Source organism: Chlamydotis macqueenii, chromosome 7 (assembly GCF_036417535.1).
Source record: "Chlamydotis macqueenii isolate bChlMac1 chromosome 7, bChlMac1.mat, whole genome shotgun sequence".
Taxonomy (NCBI): domain Eukaryota; kingdom Metazoa; phylum Chordata; class Aves; order Otidiformes; family Otididae; genus Chlamydotis; species Chlamydotis macqueenii.
The window spans coordinates 12,796,853-12,813,728 of record NC_141562.1 but is presented as its reverse complement, the minus strand read 5'-3'; the positions used below and the strand labels follow the sequence as shown (position 1 = coordinate 12,813,728).

Genomic DNA, 16,876 nt, shown 5'->3' with positions numbered 1-16,876 from the left:
ATCATATAGTATTTTAGGTAATCAGGGACATCTGGTGATAACTCTCTGCTCAAAGAAGGGCCCACTACAAAGTCAGATGGCTCAGGGCCATGTTTAGTCAGGTCAGATTTCTAAAGACACAGACTCCACTGACTCTCTGGGTGGCTACTCCAGTGTTTTATCATCCTCATTGTGAAGCAGTTTCCCCTCTATCTCATCAGAGTTTACCTTTTCCCCTTGCTTTGATCTAAGTGCTCAATTCAGCTAGAATAGGTAGTCCAGCTGTGTACTTTGCATGTTTGTGCTGTCAGCCACTCAGGTCTGTCCCCTTCCTTGTTCTAGCTCTGATACTGTCTGTCGGCTGGGTCAGCTTGCCAAACTGATTGTTCGCTTGTTCTTGTTGGGTTAATTTTCTTACACTTTTACTGAGCTGAGTCAGGCTTTGAGAAGGGCACACAAGCTCTCTATATACATTCCCAGGGAAACAGGAATGAGGAACTGGGAGTGCAGAAGCAGACTAGCTGACCAGAGCTGTCCCTTTTGTGGGCTGTTAACTCAGTCCACCCTGGGAAATCAGAAAGACCTGTGCACTTTCTCCCTTATCTCCTCATCCTTTCCTGGCAAGGTGTGTGTTACAGATTCATCCTTAATGCCTGTCTTAAGCCTCAGGTTGCACCTGTAGAGATGTTCTTATCAGAGAACTTCCTTCCTAACACCTGTTAGTTCTTGCACCTAATTCCTCCTTAGAAAGCTTAGAAGAGTTTTTCTTCCCTGAATTTCTTCTAGTTTTCACTTCTGTAAAAAATAAGACTTATTTTAATGAAGAAATGTGAGCCTGCTTCAATTTATTGGGTTACGAACACCTCTTTTTAGATGAACAGCTCTTTCTCTCAAACAGGAGAGGCCTCTTGCCTCCTTTCACCTGTTTTTGTGCCTCACTGATTTGTTTCAGTATGAAATATAATAATCTGTATGTTCTGCATGTATCTGGAGATTATAATTGGCTCTTGGTTGAGACAAAAAATAAAGATGTAATTAGGCAAGTTGGGGAAAATGGGTTTTCCAGAAACTGTAACTGAACGGCGTGTGGCTTGTGTATGAGCTACATGATGGCAGTTTCCAAAGGAGGCAGATGACATTCTCTTTAACGTGTATTTAAAAAAGAAAAGGAAAGGAAAGGTAAATTTTATTGGTAGGAGTATAATTTACAACAGGAGGATGAGGTGATCCTGCTCTTAACAGTGATGAGAACAGAGGTGAATTGGGCAATGTAATCCAGGCTTCTATATATTCATAGACATTGCCAGAGAGTTTGGCTTTTCCATGTCTGGAGCAAAAGTGATGTTTGGCAAAGGTCGGGTATTCAAGTTATTTGCCTGGCATTTATTTAGATATAGCTCTAGTGGAATATGACTACAAACTCATATAGTTATTACAACTTAATTAAAATAGAGAATTTATAGATCAGTCCCTATAACTTGGATAACCAGGAAGAAGCTGCAGGAAATCCTTCAATGTTAATTTCCTAAAATTTCACAGTAGGAAGAGGATGTTTTCATAAACAAACTTGTGAAGCATAGCTAACTTAGCATTGGGGAAAATACAGTTCACTGAAAAAATAAAGTTTCTAGTGAATTGTTATTTATACTATTGCAGGTGGAGTTGGGATAGTTTATTAGGGTGATTTGGCAAGGACTGGCCTGGGTCCATGTATATTACATGTTTTCATTGATAAGGTGGCTGAGGGAACGAAGAGTGGACTTACTGAGAGTTTGAATGATGCTACTCTGAGAGTTCAGAGTATTTTATAAGACAGTAAAAGTGTGTCGCACCCCCCCCCCGCCTTTTTTTTCTTTTTAAATTTGGAGAAATGGTCTGAAATCTGCAAGCTGAAATGAAAAGTGCAAATGATTACCCTTGGGAACAAGTCAGCTGTATAAATAAAAATGCAAGATTTCTGGTATAGTAGTGGTACTATTCACAAGGCATTGGGAGCTGCAGAGAATTACAGCTGAAATGAGCTGTTGGGCTCAGCTCAGTATGTGCTTTTGGGCATCACAGTTTAAAAGTAGTGTGAATTGATAAGAGGAACAAAATGAAGCAAGGATTTTAGAACATATAGGAAGCAAGAAGCTGACCTAGCCAACTTTGTGTAATTTATAAAGGAAAAGATGAAGGAAAAGAGGAACACAATAATGCTTTCAAATGTGGAAGAGGTTTTCATAAGGTGTATGTTGTTAAGTTATTCTCCATATCTTTTAAAAGAAAGACAAATGTCATGGGCAAAAGGTGAAATTTGTGCAATGTTAGGTTAAAAAAAATCAACCATATAGATGAGTAAACACTGGAACAGGTTAGCTTGGGAGGCCATAGAGATTCGTTTGTGGACACAGTTAAAGACTGGTTAGAGAAACATCTGTTTGGGCGGTTCTAGGAACATTTATGCTGTTTCAGAGTGCTCATGATGGAAAAAGTGACCCATGAGGTCCCTTCTAGGCCCCATTGATTATTGGCTTACATTTTTATTAAAGTAGTATTCCCAGTCTTCGTTGTGCATTTTCTTACTGCAAATTGCTTTTTTTCCCAGATTAGCATAGAATTGTAATGGTGAATGCCTTTCATATGCTCAGTGATCAAAACTGGACTAAAATTTGGTTGGGCTTTTAGACTTTGGGTTACCTATAGATAATAACGCGTCCTTTTTATAATTTTGCCTTCAGTATCTAAGGAAGGCTGGATATACAAAATAAGCTATTAATAGTTATATGCATGCTAAGAATGTATTTCCTCATGAACTGTTTGCATGAAAGTAGTACATTTAGCAGTTGATTCAGCTTATCATATCAGCAGGATTTTTTTTTGCCCTGCCAAATTTATAACTGCATTAGATTTATCTGAATTTAGTATTTTAGAATCTATCTAACAATTTTACATCCTATAATCTGTTCATGAACTAGAACTCAAGTACAAGAAATAGAAGATTGGAATTTTGCTGTACAAGATTAAAAATTTAGCAACCAAATTGCATTTGTGTAATGTAATATGTGAGCTGTTCTCTCATGTTAATGTTTTTCTCTGAAGAAAGTTGGTATGCACTGTAAAAAAACAACCAACCATCAAAACAAGTCTTTCTAGAATTCAGTTGTAGGGCAGAAATCCACAGTAATTTCCCAGTGTTAATATAAAAATCTAATAAATAGTATTTTGAATTTAACATTACTCTTTGTACTTACTGTTACTTTTAATATTATTTTCCTAATTATGTAATAATTTAAGAAATGTCAGTATGTACCTAATACTTTGTCAGGCAGATGAAACTTTCCCTAACCTGTTAGCAGGGAAACAGCCAGCTTGACAGGCCACACATGACTGTTGTTAAATGGTTATGCTCTCACTGTATTCTGTATGCGCTTTGTACCATGCCGTTTTAAAACCAGGATACATTGACCTACCTGTTTGAATTGTTGCACTCTGGATTTGAGGGGGCTCTGCAAGGTCCTGGAGGCTGCTCCTGCCTTCAGGGCGTGCGCAACTGAGGAAACTGCCTGGAGCGTGGAGTGGGCATGGGTGCATCTGGGAGGCAGGAGGCTTCCCCAGGCCTGCATGTCCATAGGGAGTGGACCTCCAGCCAAGCCTCACCTGAAACTTGGAGGGAGGAAATTTTCCCAGGGTTCTAGAGGAGGCTCTCTGAGATTGCTGTAAGCTGGGAAGCTGCTGCAAGGTGTTGGACTAGGAAACGAGAAAGGAGTAAGCTACTCCCTGTGGCAGGATGCAGATGAGAGGGAGGTACTGTTTTCATCTGTTTTCAGTCACTTGGCCATCTGAGTTTAATTTCTGAGATAGTTACTGTGTTCAACTTCATAATCTTTGTATTCGAATAAACAGAAAGCTATAGTAAATGTAACTTTAGAGATCGAGTGTGCTTCTGCTACATTCATGTGAAGGAAAAAAAAAAAAAAAGCTGAGCCTCTTCGACACCAGCACCCGGTCACCGTGTGCCTTTTTCTGAAATCTGGTATGCCAGATAAGCAGAAAATTTGCAAGAGTGATGATGCGATTTTGTGTGACTAGTTGCAGTGCTACCCTCTAAATGAACTTCTGCCAAATGTCAGGTAGATTTATTGTAGAAAAACTGTTCATGAAGGCATGTTTGCAAAAACAGCAAGATGAAAACTGGAGGAGGGCACTGTGTTTGGTATGCTGAAGATGTGACTCCTGTCATCAGCTGAAAGTTCCTTTTAATGGTAACTGGTTGATGTTTCACTGACAGATGTAAGAACAACCCAGGATATGTATGTGCTTTTCGCTGGGCAGAAATAATGTAAATATACGACATGAGCGAGCTTTGCAATTCTTGCAGTGTTTTTACTGGAGCTTTAGGTACAATCTGAGAGATTTATTCTAGAATAGACTGTAGTTTGTTCATCTGCTCTAGTTGAAGCAACTTTTCTTTTTGCGCCACCCCCCCCCCCCCCCCCCAATTTGGTTTGGTGGTTATAAAGGAAGAATTACTTCACTATGTGTTGAACTGACTTTTTCACAATAAGCTTGAGAATCTAAAAACATACTATCAAATGTCACTATTTTATGTGATATATTTCACAGTTTAAAACACTTTTTTTTTTTTCTGGAGTTGAAATTAGAATTGCTGACAGTAAGGAAATAAAAAAGATTGATGGACTGTTCACACTTGACCAGCTGCTAATGAATTCTCACTCAATATCTTGTTAGCTTGTGCTGAAGTAATACATAAGACAACCTAGAAAATAGCCTGAAGTTCCTAAAACTACAAAGAAGAAAAATTTAAGTTATTCTGTTGCTTTTGATCTATGAACTGTGATAGAAGCTGTGACTTTTGATATTCTGGGATGATGTGATTGATAGTATAATTTTTGTTATTTGATTGTTTACTCTTCAGTGAATGTTACTGTATGTTATATTTTGGCTCAGAGGCAGGGAGAAAGGTCGCTTAGTTTCCCTGTTGGCTCCTGTAGCCCTTGTTCAGGGTGGAGCTTTCCAGAAGGAAGGGTGAGTGCACATCCTTTGAGAACAGCTGAGCTGGGTCAGCTGAGAGAAATTTCTGGAGTTTCCTAAGCTAGGGACTGGTATCTCTTGGAGGAGACTTCAAAGAAAGAAGGTAATATTTCTGTGCATCCTAAGGGAGTTTTCCAAAGTTAATGCACCTCAACCCCCCACCCCGGGAATTCTTAGCCTGAGAACAAGCTTGTAGGGGAAAGTAAGGGTACATGATGAGCACAGGAGGGATTAGCTGACTTACACTTTGATTTTTGGTTTCTTTTATCCAGCAGGATGGCTTTTTCACTCTTTCAGAATTGTGTTGCAGTAAAGCATAGCTTTGATTCATTGCCTTTTGGAGAAGGTGGAGGAGGTTCTGTTCAAAAGAGGTGCAGTCTCTGGGAGGCAGTGATACATAATGTTGAAATTCTTAAATCACTATATGAATGAATTGGGTTTTTTTCTATGTGAGAAGGAAGGAGTTACCCTCTCATCAAATATTCTTTCAAGTATAGGAAATTTCTCAGAAGGCCGCAGAGGAGTATTTAATCGTGAGAGTAGCTACTGTGTTGTGGCTATTTCCTATGTCCAACTGTGCTGCATAAAACACTCATTCTTTTCTACATTGCTGACTCCTGACTATCATCTATAGAAGTGCAAAAATCTTACTACTTCAAAAGGCCAAATCCTCTAAAGCCAATAGTGGTGCTTCCACTGACTTAAATGGAGCCAGAACACCATCTTGTTTGAAGGAGTTACGCTCAGCTCTGTGGATATAGAAGGACAACTGTAGCATCTGGTAAAAATAAAGTGGAGTGAGAGGGGGAAGGAAATCTTATTAATTTATTTATTTATTTTTAAGTGTAGTCTGTGTTGAATACTTCATGCTATGCTTTTTGTTGTTGCCTATATTGCCAGATACCCATGTTTATTGTAGTGTCTTATAAATATTCTTTGAAAAATATGCTCAATATTTTTTGTTAAAATACAGTCCTGGTTATAGCTTTTTTACTGGTATTGTGCTGTCGGTTTAATGTCTTGACATTCTCTCTATGCAGTTTAGCTATTACTTTCTTTTTCTGTTGACGTTCATGGTGCAAGATGGAAGAATTTCTGCAAAGCAGAAGGAAGAATTGACCTACTGTTTCAGCTAAGCAAATTAGTAAAAGGAAAAATGTTGAAAAACAGTGTGAATTCATCCTGTTTTCTTCATGTGTTTTTTATCAATATTTGGTGGCAGCTGAAATTTCTGGTCAGGACTAGACTGTCTCTTTTGGCTTCAAAATGCATGTAATTATTTGGAGTATGCTGTTTCTCCTTGTAGGAAGCCTTATTACCTACAGGCAAATGTAATGTATCATCTTTTCCTTCAACAATTCCTCTTCTCCCTCCACCCTAAAAGAAATCAGAAAAGATTTATACGATTCTTCAGCCCGCAAAACCTTCTTCATTATTCTTAAATCAAGTATATCTGATTGCAAAGCTCTTATTTTTATAAGAATTTTCGGAGCAGAGTATTTTGTGGTTTTTAGTGTGCTTTTACTAAAGGTAAAATACATTTTTAAAAACTAATTATTTTGAGAGTTACTACAGCTAAGTAAAAGCCCTTTTTGTCAGAAGAAAAAAAAATGGATCTACCTTGAGATTTCCAAACAGGATGAAGTATTCAAGCTGAAAAGATAACATCAATTCAGATAGTATTGTCTTTTTATATACATATATATATATTGTTCCTGTCCTTCTGACATAATGTCTTATTCACCTATTTTTACTGCCATGGCAGATGAGATAGCTTATTGAATCTAGATGTTGCTGTGTTCACACTCCTTCCCCAGTGGACTAAATCTGATTTGGGACCAGTCAATATCAATGAGCAGCTTAATTTGTGCCTTCCTGTTTTCATTACTTCCTGTTTACCTGCTTATCTTAATCTCGTACCATAATGACCAGTTACACAGTTTTGTCAAGTCCTTCATAGCCGAATCATTTTGTTCTTCCTTTTCTGTCTGCTTCTCCTACTGTTTTCTCTCCTTTCTTTCTCCATTTTACACATCTACCCCTTCTCCTGTATAGATAGAATTTTTTTTTTTCCTAATCGTATGTTTTCCTAAAGTTTGTGGCATAGGAGAAGATGTTTTCCAGTGAAATGCTGATTCATTTTTGGACAACTTTAATGTAGATACTGACTTTGTGTGAGAAATATCTGTAAAGATCCTAAGAGTTGTTATTGGTAGTTAGCACATTTCATTTTCATTCTTAATTGCAAGCTTGCTTATTTATCTCTTCAGTCAGACCGTAAACTTATAAAGCAGCTTATACTATTTCAGCTTAGTTGACCTGTTGTTGTTACAAAATGTATATTAAAGATTTTCCTTTTATAATGCTTGCTTAGTTTTTAAATTATTTTCCAAGGTTACCTTTATAACTGAGAGTCTTGAAAATTGTGGCGTTAATGGAAAAATATAGCACTAAAGCATGGCAGACCTCTGCTTTTAATAGGGAGCATTGTATATACTTATTGCCCTGAGTAATTGAATTAATTTTCATATGAGAGTAATTGAATTAATTTTCATATGAGCAATATTTTGGTTTCCGTATGTATGTTATTGTTTATGTGTTTGTTAATATTTCTGTCTTTGATTTACTTTTTCACTTCCCTTGGTTTCCCTAAAGTCCTCTTAGATGAAACAGGTCATTAGCAATAAGTTATTTTTAACATAAAAGCACTTGATTGAGACTCTAATGTACAGTTATTTATTTGTGTCCCACAGCAGTTAGAGAATTGAGATTTAAATGTATGCATATGTGGATCATGTCACCTTTTTCTCTGTAGTCAGTTACTTCTTTTAGTTCATGTATATAACACCAGCTTTTTTTATCCCTCTTAATGATTTACATTTGGATACTGTCTTACTGATTACTCATATACAGAAGATATTTAGTACTGGAGAAAATGGAAATAAAACAATTTTCATTTGGGAGGAAGACAGAAGCCGGTTTCATTATCAGGTTGTTTGCCTGCATGTATTCAGTTGAGACTTAAATTTAATCCTATTAGCCTGTACCTCCTTTTAAAAACCAGCCTTAAATATCTTCTGTTCTAGCTCTATATAATTTTTGAGAATATATTTGTTCGTTCCTGCAGCTTAACTTAGTTGCATCTGTGACGTTTATATCCCCCTTCTTTACATCCTCTCTCAGGAATAACACTGAATTATCTTGGCATTTAAATCACTTCAGCTTTTAGCTAGCAATGTGAGTGTTTTATTTCAGTAACTATTGTATTTTTTTGGTATTAGTAATGCCCCTGCATAAATTTCCTCCCCTGCCTCCAAATTTTGTAAAAGAAAAACTTAAATGCAAAGTCTTAAAATAGACCATTAATGCTTGTTTCTGGAAGCACAAATTAATTTATTCTTTTTCTAAGAATAATTTTTTTTTGTAAGATACTTGCGTATTATGTGAAGGAATCTTAGAATATAATTTAGCAGTATAAATAATCTGAAATCAGTTCTTAATTTCAATGGATTTCTGAATTTCTTTGCTAAAGAAAAGGTGGAACTTGAAAAATCCTGAGGCAAAATGCATACAGGTAGGGAAGAAAAGAAAGTGTCAGAGCTTGTGAATATGGGAGAAGAGACTGTCAACAGATTTCATGTGAGTTGTCATTTTAAATTTAAACCATGAGATTGATCCTGCAGTGCAGAACAGGCAGATCTTTACGCCTGTTTGGGATCCAGGTATCTTCAGCGAGATTCTCTGTGGATTCAAGGAGTTATTAAAAAATATAAAGAAATGGAAGAAAGCTTCAGGCAAAAACGTTGCATAGAAATGGCTATATTTAAGCTAGACAGTGAACAGGATTACAAATCCTGTCTTACAAATCTTATGAATGATGATGTCTTAAAAATTGAAATAGAAATTTAATTAATAATGCTTATTCCCAGTCAGGGTCACTAACTCAATTCCTATTTAAGTGTATAATTTTAATTTTTTTTTTTTTTTTTTCCCCCAAAACATACTGGTCATCTTCACAAGCAGTGAAGTGTCTTTCTGAAAGCTCAAATTTTGGAAAATGCCTTAACTTTCTTCTCTTAAAACATCATGAGACTTTCAGTCAGTAGTAACCTGTGTGGCATTTTTCAAGGGAGCCGTGGCATATAGCTCCAACAGCTACAAATAGCAATTAGGTTAGACATAAGGAAAAATATTCTCATAGCAAGAATAGTTAAGCATGAATACAGACTGATGTAGATACTATGAGACTGAGGGTTTTTGAAGAACTTAGAGAAGCATCTATCATAGCAAAGTTGATTTTGCTTTGAGATGGGGAGGACATCATGTTCACACCTTCCAGTTCCACTTCTAAAGGTTCTGTTTTAATTGCTTGATGAAAGTGGAATTAGGACAATTTATACTGACATCAATTAATCATTTGTATTCAAGGCTTTAGGGTGCAAAGAGATTAAAAAAACCCAAACTCAAATCTGTCATCACCTTATGTAGAGGTAGGATAAAAAAAAAAACCCAAAACCAAAAACAATCCACCCCCAAAAAACCCAGGTTGATTTCTGTTAGCATGTTATATTATTGTCATATTTATGAGTTTATATTTGCAAGATCTAGTGGTGATGGAAAAGGCATTTGAGTCAAACAACCTTTAGTGTGTGCTTGGTAGGCAGCAAACCTGTCCAGCTCTGTGGATGAATACCTGAAAGGCATTTAACACTGGTTAAACACTCCTGCCAGTGACTCAGCCTGAATAGGTTTGATTTTTTTATTTCTGACATTCTCAATTGTGTCAGGTAGAACTTGCAGAAAGAGACAAGTTGCAGAAGTGTAAGGAGAAGAAATATGAACTGTCTAGATAATGCTAAAGCAGAAGACAAGAGAAAGACCATCTTCTTCATGAATCTTATTTGCATATTTAGAGGTACCACTGATAGCTGTATTTTTCACTTTCCTGAAAATGAGAATATGGCTTTTGCATAGTGAAGTCTAGACTAATTGTGTGAGTTTATAGAATCTTCAAAAAAGAAGGTTACTGACAGCAAGAAGGAAAATGGAGGTGCATCATCATTGCTGGAAAAATAAATCAGTTTCATTATTTCTTTTGAAAGAATAAATGACAACAAAATGTATTCAATACGAATGGTTCAGTTAATGGCTTTCCATGCCTCATTTATGACACTCTTGTTAAAATTACTGAAATTATTGAAGTGCACGGTGCTGGAGGGACACATCATTTTTTTAAAATGACTAGTCTCATCCCTAGTTGATGAGTTTTTGTTCTCTAAGAAGCACAGAATTAGTGTGTACAATGTTTAAATTCTTTGACTTTGAAATATGTTTCATTGGTGCAATCACTTTATGATTAGATTGTAGATAGAACTATTGCTGAATTGTGTCTGTATTAAAAGTCTGTTTCTTATGAAATACAAAGTGGAAGGTAGTCTATATGAAAGCTAGAAAAAACATATTCTTACATAACTGACCATTTTTAATTCCTTTAGTGTTTATTACAGTAACATCCATCCTGTTTATGTCACTTGACCTAAGGTAATTAATAAGGCAATCATCAAACATTAATATTAATCCAAAGAAATTCCATCCTGATGCAATATTAATTAATGCTCACTTGTATATTATTGTCATTACATGTGTCACGTCTTAGTGGTGACCCTTTGAAGTGTCCACTACCATGAATGTGTTAGAGCTTTAATGTAACAGGACTGGGTATAATTAATTCCATGTTGCAGGCTCATTTGCTGTTACACAGCAGGTGCTCCTTTGTAGTTAACTATCTAAAGAGACAATTTAAGAATGAGTTATTTACATACAAAATTGATGTTGATAAAGCAGAATATAAGCTCCATGCCATGTGGGATTTTCACAGTTGTACACGCTGCACTTCAGCTTGCATAAAAATTCTTGGCAAGGTTCTAGTGGCAAAATGTTAATTCCTTAGGTGTTCATTAAAATAACATTAATCATGAACTGATGTTCATGTTGATTTATTCTGAAACTTTATAATTAAAATTAATCAGATTCTATAATTAGGTAGAGCAGGAAAATAGAATTTGGTCTTGTTACCTTAGAATAGAACTATTAATTCACCTAAATGTTAGATATTTTGTAAGGAATTTAATGAACATCTTTTAAATATGGATCCTACAGTCAAACTTGTATCTAACAAGATGTTCATGTGTGTCCTTCTATGTTGACAAGTATTTTGCAATACTCTAAGAAGCATGCTTATTTTTTGTTTACCATTGTGATGGACTTGAGAAAGCTGAAAAAAATATTCTCCTTTCTCGTAAGCTGATTCTTGATTTTTAAGAACCATCCTGAGGGAAATCTCATAATTAAATCTACAAGGTTTCAGATTACGTCTGTGCTTGGATGATTGGGTGGATGTTATTCAAGCTACCTGGAAGTGATCAGTCTGTCATTATTAATTATGTGATAATCATATTTCTGTGTCAAAAATGGAAATGAAAAGCGTTATTATTACACTACTCCGTCAGTTATTTCTACTAGAACAAAGAAAAGAGGCAACTTTTCTTGACAAAGTAAATTCACATTCTGTAAGACTTGTGAATGTTAGAAATTTGTATGGCTTCAAAGAATCCCTGTACACATTCAAAGAGAGACTATTAGGATCATAGAGTCACAGAACAGTTTGGGTTGGAAGGGACCTTTTAAAGCCCATCTAGTCCAACTCCTCTGCAAGGGGCAGGGACGTCTCCAACCAGATCAGGTTGCTCAGAGCCTCATCCAACCTGGCCTTGAATGTTTCCAGGGATGGAGCATCCAACACCTCTCGGGGCAACCTGTGCCAATGTTCCACCACCCTCAGTGTAAAAAATTTCTTCCTCATATCCAGTCTGAATCTACCTCCCTCTATGTTAAAACCATTACCCCTTGTACTGTCACAACAGGCCCTGCTAAAGAGTTTCTTCCCATCTTTCCTGTTGGCCCCCTTAGGTACTGGAAGGCCACTGTAAGGTCTCCCCAGAGCCTTCTCTTCTCCAGGCTGAACAGCCCCAACTCTTTCAGCCTGGCCTCGCAGGAGAGGGGCTCCAGCCCTCTGATCATCTTCATGGCCCTGCTCTGGACTTGCTCCAACTGGTCCATGTCTTTCTTATGTTGGGGGCTCCAGAGCTGGAGGCAGTACTCCAGGTGGGGTCTTAGCTGCTGTTTGAGACAGGTTATCAAGCCTAAATGTACCTTTAATCTGACCAAGTAAGCCATTTTTATATTCATTTACAGATAATTATGCCTTTATTGGTAAGATTCACCTTCAGAAAGCCCAGGCCCCTGAGAACCGTGGAAAAGTCTGGAGGAGAAATAGCTTTCCCTCAAGAAAGGAGGATCAGACTAGGGAACATCAGCTGAACTGTCCTCTCACCTGGTCAACAGACTATTTCTGCTAGACCATAAATACAGCTGCTTGTATATAACACTATACGTGATCATGTAATTTGTTTACTTTAACCATCTTTGAGTACTTACATTGCTAACAAATCAATTTCCAGAATTTATTACAGTTCTGTTGATACCGGAATCCTGGCTTTATTTATTAGTCAGTGGTGTTGCCCTTGCTGTTTTAGTTTTTGTTTGTTTGTTTGTGTTTTTTTTGTTTTGGTTTGGTTTTTTTTGTTGTTGTTTGGTTTGGCTTTTTAAATAAGCATGTTCTGGTTTTTGCACAATTTCTGTTCTGTTGTCCAATCTGAAGACTGGGAAAAAAAAAAAAAACAAACCAGTAAGAGATAAAAAACACCTTGAGAGAGAAGGGAACAAATGGAGTGACTGCCAGTAAAGCAAGCTAGTACACAACTTCTGAGGCTGGTACTTTTCTGGTTTGTTGTATGTTGCCAGAAGTCAAATTTTGATCACTTTTGAACTGAAACAATAATTGACTTTCTTGAATAGGTGTTGTTTTGGGGTGTGTGTTTTTTTTTTTTTTTAATACATTCTATCTTGAGACATATGCAGTAATTTGTCAGATTAATCGTTAATCTTCCTGTGTGCCGCCTTCTTTAAATAGGACTTGTGTTCAGATACTTGTGCTTGATTTCCTAGTGGGTGTTTCAGCCCTGTAAATTGCTGTACAAGCATGATCCACTGATGGATGGTGTGAATTGTTACTTGTAGCTAGATTTATTTTTAAAATTCTGAGGTTATTTATTCATAGAGGTTATACATTCTATCAGTTTGCATGTTGCAAGCCTAATGAATTTGTCTAGCTTTTTCTTGGTGAAATGATCTACCAGGGTATAGTGGTGTCACTTAACTGTACCATTGGGATTGATGCTATTGGCTACCTCTGTTTCTGGTTTATGGAGTTTATTGCAAAGGGAAATGATATGTGAAAGTGACCCTCTGTAAATAAATATTTGAACCCATAGGCTCCGCCTACTTTCTTCCCACTTAATCGTAGCTTGGAAGAGTAGGGCTTTATTAGATGATACTTTTTTGCTTTGTCAACATAACTAGAGCATTTACTGTTTCCATGTGCTCTGAGTCAGTATATAGCTGGCAATAATCTGTTGGAAAGCAGGGGTACACACACTAACATAGGACCTTAGGGATGAGTCCTTGTTTGGATTAGCTTAACCTAGAGTTTTTTAATGATATATTTTTTTTTTTAGGGAAGGTACCTACCTGCCATCTAATTTTCTTGAAGATATCCACCTTCTTGAGAATAGCAGATTTTAAGTTGATGTAGTCCATTTAAAAAAAAACGGTGTCCAGTTTTATGTATGGAAACATAGGTTTTAACACTCTAGATTTGGGGTGGGCTTGTATTCCACCGCTGCTCTGGGCCCTGGGCTGTTGTAGCTGTCTTTCAGAGCACTGGAGTGGCCCATCGGGGTTACAGAGAGCCTGGCATTACCAATGCCTGGGAAGCTGCTGTGAGCTGCTGCTACTTCTGTGACCCTGCTGTTCTACCATTTGTCTCTTGATGTCTTGGTCTGAAACAACAAGTCTTTCAAGAGAGGTCCAAGACAAACCATACCAAAATGTGTGCTTTGTTATTGAGGGAAAGAAACAAAAGGAGAAACATTTGTGTGTATGTGAATATATACCCAATTGTGCTTGTTTAACCAGGTAAGTCAAAAAGATTTTTGGGATTAAAAAAAATATTTTATCATGTTACTTAAGCTAAGTTCATTAGAGTGTCTAACTTTGAAAATATTCATGTTGTACAGTTCTCCATAAATTAGAAGTAAGTGGAGCCTTTGAACATTTGTGCATTTTGAGTAACTGCATCAGTGCTAGGACCATAAATTTTTGAGGGCAGTGGGTCAAGGTAAAGAACAGGAAGGACAGAGTAAGAATAACTGAAATAATCTTTTGGGAGGATGGTATTTGATCCTAGCAGCTCAGGCCCTTTATTATGACCAGAATGCCTAAATAAGAAACCTTGAAACCAACTTTGAAATGAAGCAGTTAACTTCTTCCTGCTGAACAAAAGTCACTTGACTCCAGAATGACACCTGCATTTTTGGTTTCATTTTGTAATTAGCAAAATGTATTTTCAAACTGTGCATAGTGAAATTGCAGCACTGTAGAAGATGACCAAAAATTCAAGAACCCAGGTAGTAAAGAAATAAGAAACTGAAGTGTGGAGGTTTAAGATGAATCTTAAAAAGACAAGTAATGTTTTGAATAGTAAATAATTTATGCAAAATATGTTACAAAATCTAAGATGCTAAATAAATAACCAATACTATGTATTCTGTTTTGACACTTTTTTTTTCCACTTAAAAGATAGTGAATGCAGATTCATTTCTTAACAATATTTTGAAGCTATTTTTCATTATATTTGCTTTATATTTTGTACAAACAGTTGAACTGTAATTTTAAATTTGTCTTCTGCTTTGAAGCTACATGAAAATATGGTGGGATAAACATTCAGAAAAATAGATTTGTGATTATATAGTTTCTCTTTATTATAAAAAAGTTGCTTCACCATATGAAACTTTTTTCTCTTATATTTTGGAAGGCTCGTGTTCTCTTTTTTATAGTTCACCAAGTCGGCATGATATAATGTGTTTCTAATTTCTGTAAACTTTTATGATTACAACATGAGGGTAGTATTATAAAAGTTATTCTCATACGGTATTGAGAGGACTTGAAGATTTAAAACTGAATGATGGCATATAAGAATGCTTCAGTCCAGATATTAAATGGTAGACAAAAAAATGATGTAGTAATTGTTAAGGACTTAATACTACTTTTTTTTTTTATTTAAATGTTTTGGGGTTTTTTTCTTAGCTTGATGTATCATAATGTTAAAGGACTGTTAACCTTTACCATTTGGTCCAAATTACTGTTTTTTTCAGCGAAGTAGATGTTTCTTACTTTTAAGTAACATTTTACATTCTAGGAGTAGTCTAACTCTAAGGGCTTGTTTCTGTTGCCACTTCTGTCAGCAGCTGTCTTGGACAGAAGTAGGTTTTGAGCCCGTTTGTCTTTAAGGAGAAATACAAATGCCTGATTTGGCAGGCTATACCTTCACAGCAGATTTTGTAAAGACAGCTGCCTATTGGAGTCTCTTGTCCATATGGTCCTGCAGAACAGTGAGAGTTTACCAAACATCATCAGTTGCACCCCTAAACTTTGTTGTTAAAATATATCTGTTTATCATTATGTTTTTCTGATTCAGAAATCAGGCTGTATTTCAAGGCTACAGGTAAGTTTGAGGAAATTGGTTTTTTTTTTTATTTTAATTTATAAGAAAACTTGGCTATGTATTTCAAGAATTTCTTAGAAGTCTGAGTATTTAAACCCTCCTTTTGGTTAATGCATTACTTCTGGAACCAGTAGATAAAATTCTACACATTAAGCATGGTAAAAACGGTGCATATTCTGCAAAGGACAGAATTTCAGAGTAAAGTTTTCTGGGCACAAAAGCAGTAACAAAATGATCCCTAGAAAACAGAGTAACCTCATAACACAAGAAATAACTTTTGTTAATTTGAAACTTTAGAAACTGAAACTTGTAAAGTAGGATGTAATTAAATTATGGTACTGTACATACCAGCTGTTCTTGGTAATTGAAACTTTACAATATGAAAAATACATTACATCTGTACAGTTTATACAGGTAGGTAGAATGAGTTTTGAAAAAGATTCACTTTAAGGGTCGTACTCTGAAGTCAAAAAAATACTGCACAACTTAACTAATTACGAATTGTAGACTTGAAACAATTAATCTTTGTGATTGATTTTTAATATGAACAGGGATCCTAGAATCCATAATATAATGTCTTCTCACTTCGGTCCGTAACATTACATAGAATTTGGTGGCAGCTTCTGCTACAGGAAAAAAAACAACAAAAAAAACCCCAGTTAAGCCAGCTGCTGACTGTGTTCCTTGATTCGTGCTGCTGTTGTTATTGTGCTCAGATCCAGATCAGTTTCTAGGTGTGTTTCCGCTGTTTCTTCCTGGTTAGTCGAGTCATAGGGCTTGTGAGCAAGCAGTTCGTGATGTACTCCACAGTAACTTAGCGTGGGCTGATCGTAGGCAAGAAATGTTGACACATTCATAGACAATGGTATCTAAGGGAAAAATAAAGATGAAAAAGAGCCAGTTACCAAAAGGCACAATCAAATTGTACTTGCCTGAATTTGATGCTGAAGCAGCGGACTGTCTAACAACATTGGCTAATGCCAAATTTAGTGCTGCGTGTAAAAAGTCTTTCTTCTCTCTGTCCTTCTACCCCCTCCACTCCACCCAAACCCTGGTCTTTACTGGGATGTTTTAAGCCTAACCACTGCCATGTTTGATCTTGTGGCCCAGGGCTAGGTGTGTGCTTGAATGTGTTTGTGAGGATTAAGACGTGATTGAACTCAAATTGTCTTTAGAATA

At 36.4% G+C, this 16,876-nt stretch overlaps 2 protein-coding genes across 4 annotated transcripts in view; one reads left to right on the top strand and one right to left on the bottom strand.

Moving 5' to 3' along the window:
- Positions 1-16,876, top strand: part of CTNNA3 (catenin alpha 3) — a 475,445-nt gene that overhangs the window by 114,556 nt on the left and 344,013 nt on the right. The window lies entirely within an intron of this gene.
- Positions 16,220-16,876, bottom strand: part of LRRTM3 (leucine rich repeat transmembrane neuronal 3) — an 88,672-nt gene continuing 88,015 nt past the window's right edge. For all 3 annotated transcript variants that reach the window (XM_086751930.1, XM_086751931.1, XM_086751929.1), the window contains one exon: positions 16,220-16,566. In XM_086751930.1, coding sequence (XP_086608056.1) covers positions 16,357-16,566 — 210 coding nt within the window. In that variant the 3' untranslated portion in view covers positions 16,220-16,356. The remainder of the gene's footprint in view (positions 16,567-16,876) is intronic.